This window comes from Gregarina niphandrodes, assembly GCF_000223845.1.
Source record: "Gregarina niphandrodes unplaced genomic scaffold scaffold00050, whole genome shotgun sequence".
Lineage (NCBI taxonomy): Eukaryota > Apicomplexa > Conoidasida > Eugregarinorida > Gregarinidae > Gregarina > Gregarina niphandrodes.
In genome coordinates, this window is record NW_011645817.1 from 16,576 (window position 1) to 19,573 (window position 2,998).

Here is a 2,998-nt window from a genome sequence, read left to right on the forward strand (position 1 = left end):
TCTTGAAGCACGCATCCAAGGAGTGGAGGACTCTCTTCGACCCCCGCCCCTCCCTCCTGTTACGCCCCTATTTCCTGTGGCCTGCCGTCGCCGTCGGCTTCACCGCGGGTACCATGGCCTTGTACTGGGCCGTCAAGATGCTGCCCCATCACTACAATGAAACAGCTCCCGTTATGAACAGCTCAATATTGGGCATTGGCAACTTCAGTCTGGACAACACTACCGCCAACACCCCCCTTAGCTTTCCCACTTCCGGTGCTCCAACCACGACCTTTGTGTCCGACAGTGAGCTGGTCAGGCTGAAGGAGCCGTTGGAGGCGTGTTTCACGGGCCACCATTACGACATGGATAGGCCGTCCGCGGCTAGCGACATTTGCGGCCGTAACGAGGGTGCCTTTATGTGCTCCGTGAACCGGGGCCGGCTTCACTGCTACAGGTACGGCGGAGCAACCGGGATCGACTTCGCCAGGCTTCAACGACAGCTTATATCAAATGCGGCGGAGTGCGCGTTGAGAACTGTTTGCGATGATGATTACAAGGCTCCGTTGATTACCAGAAACCGTTTGCGATGGTTACCAGAAACGTGACCGGCTTCGTGCAACACCTGTTTTGGTTTCCTGGTTCAGGGTACGCCAGTTCTTATTTTAACCCCCTTTTTCCACCCAAAAGGTATCCACTGAAAAGGACAAGTGCAAAGCGAACTTCACGGAGTCGCTGACACGGGCCGCTAATGGTTCCGCTAATGGCTCCGGAAGTACGGAATGCAATGCATTTTTATTTGTGCTGCTTTGGCATGCCGAACCGACCACCCCCCCGACCATTTCTTCGACCACTCGGCGGCCGTCCAACCAGCGGCCTAGTCATAGTCATCTCCCAAAGAACCGCGAGACCATCGGAATAGCGATTCAGAGAATAGTGGAAGAGGAAGTGCCGCATCCTTTAAGCGCCCAAACTAGGTAGCGCGCGAGTAGGCAGGTGCAGGAAGCCAGAGGCATAAACACCTCTGCACAAACACAGCTCCGTATCGGACTTGGTCAAATCAAGTCAACAGGCCTGCCCGAAAAGGGCAAAGTGCTGGAGCCCTTGCCCCGAGTGTTTGCATCCTGGAGGGTCTTTCCCTGCCGCGCCCTACGGGCCGATTCTTAATAAAAAACGCATGCCACAACGCGAGACAAATTCCAGGACAAGTTTTGTTGTTGATCAAAAACATGCGTTATTTTGTTCCAGTGTGCGACCAGTTTCCGGGGTCGTGTTCTGTACCAATTTCTCCGGCACACAAAGGGGTTAGTCGAACATGAGGTCTTCTTTGAACATATCGTCTGTGGGCATAAACTCATCGAATTGGAAGTCCGCGTGGTCTTCGGTCTCCTTTGTCTCCGGCAAGTTGCTCGGCAGGTTGCTGCCAGCAACAGCGCGGACTGGCGGCGGTTCGTGGCTGCAGGCGCGCCTCACGGGTGCACGTTCGGCGTCGTCTTCACGATCGGAGGTCGCGGGTGTGACGTCTTCTTCGCGCACGAGCTGGCGCAGCAGATCGTCGAAGGAGCTCTCTCCCCCAGGCCCAAGTTGGTCTTCCCCAGAACCAGGCGGGTCTACACCAGGCTCAGGTGAAGTGTGGTGGTGGTCCGGCGAAGTATGTTGTTGTTTCGTGAGTATAGCGTGTACGTGTTGCGGTGCAGAGTGTGGGAAGAACTTGCCTTCGACATGTTCGAGTTTTACACGGTCAAGAGTGGCCCAACCCCATTTGTTGTACTCTGGATCCTGTACGAGTGAGGTTTCATGGATCTCGTGGGTCACCAAGTACTCCGTGAGATCGCGGTAGACGGCGACCAGGCCGAGCGTGTTGAGCGGCAGACGCACAAGCGTCTTGAGTTCCTCCGAATGATTTGCCAGTGCAGCTTGCAACCATCCCGTAAAGGTTGGAAAGGCGCATCCCGGCGCAGGCACCACCGCCGCCGCGGCGGCAGCCGCCGGCGGCAGGACCGAGGAGGCCGCCGGCGCCGCCGGAACCACCGCGGTCGGTTGGCCGGTAAACAGTTGGCCGAAGTAGAAGAGTTTGTTAAGTTGTCCGCGCACCAATTCTTCGTGCTTTAGGTATAATGCGCGTTTATAGCCAGCGAACCAACGGTCGGGCATGGGGACTCGCGGATCCAGTAATCTGATCTCGTCGGTGGGTCGATCAGTAGGTCGATCGCAGGGTCGATCAGTAGGTCGATCGCAGGGTCGATCAGTAGGTCGATCGCAGGGTCGATCAGTAGGTCGATCGCAGGGTCGATCAGTAGGTCGATCGCAGGGTCGATCAGTAGGTCGATCGCAGGGTCGATCGGCATCAGGTGGGAGTATATTCTGTTGAGCCATGTGATGGTTGAAGCGGAGTTGCGTAAAGATGTGTTCGTAGGCGGCGAATTCTTCTCGTGCGAGAGCGTTATTGGCTGCGGTGAGGAACTCGGCGAAGGCGGGGTTGGCGAAGAAGAGAGGTGGGAGTAGGTAGTGGAATGCGTTGGGCGTCTTGGGGTCGTTCATGACGGGTTTGTTGTATTCGAGGGCGGCGGCATTAACTAAACCTAGAACAAGTTTTCTCGCTTTTTGCCGCGTGAGGAAATGGCGGAAGTAGACGTAGCGACGTTGTGTCCAGGCCGCGCACGTTGGAGGTCGGGCAACTGTAAGATCTTTGAAGCAGACAGATAGCAGCAATAGCAATGAACCCGAGAAGCGGGTACCGGTTGTCGACAGTCCCAGCAACAGATCACCGCCGTCCGCCAAGTATCGCAATGCCACTCGTAACGCACGCAATAAAAACTTCTGCTCGTCTACCTCCTCCTGTAATATCTCCCGCTTCGCCACACTCCCGTGCGTACCAACCAATGCCACAGCCGGACGCAATGAAGCCGAACGCAGCTCAGTCTTCAAAGCCGCCCAGTCCTCGCCTCCTGGACAACGGAATACAGGCACTGAACCCGCACCTGCCGGATTCGAACCCGCACCTGCCGGGTTCGAACCC

The 2,998-nt window shown here is 56.5% G+C and overlaps 1 protein-coding gene across 1 annotated transcript; it reads left to right on the forward strand.

Moving 5' to 3' along the window:
• Positions 1–1,540: 1,540 nt before the first annotated feature.
• GNI_161610 (hypothetical protein) lies at positions 1,541–2,014 on the forward strand (the record flags this gene model as incomplete). Its single annotated transcript, XM_011134763.1, has 2 exons — positions 1,541–1,604; positions 1,852–2,014. Coding segments are annotated over 2 exons (227 nt in total), but the record flags the coding sequence as incomplete, so codon positions are not given.
• Positions 2,015–2,998: the final 984 nt, after the last annotated feature.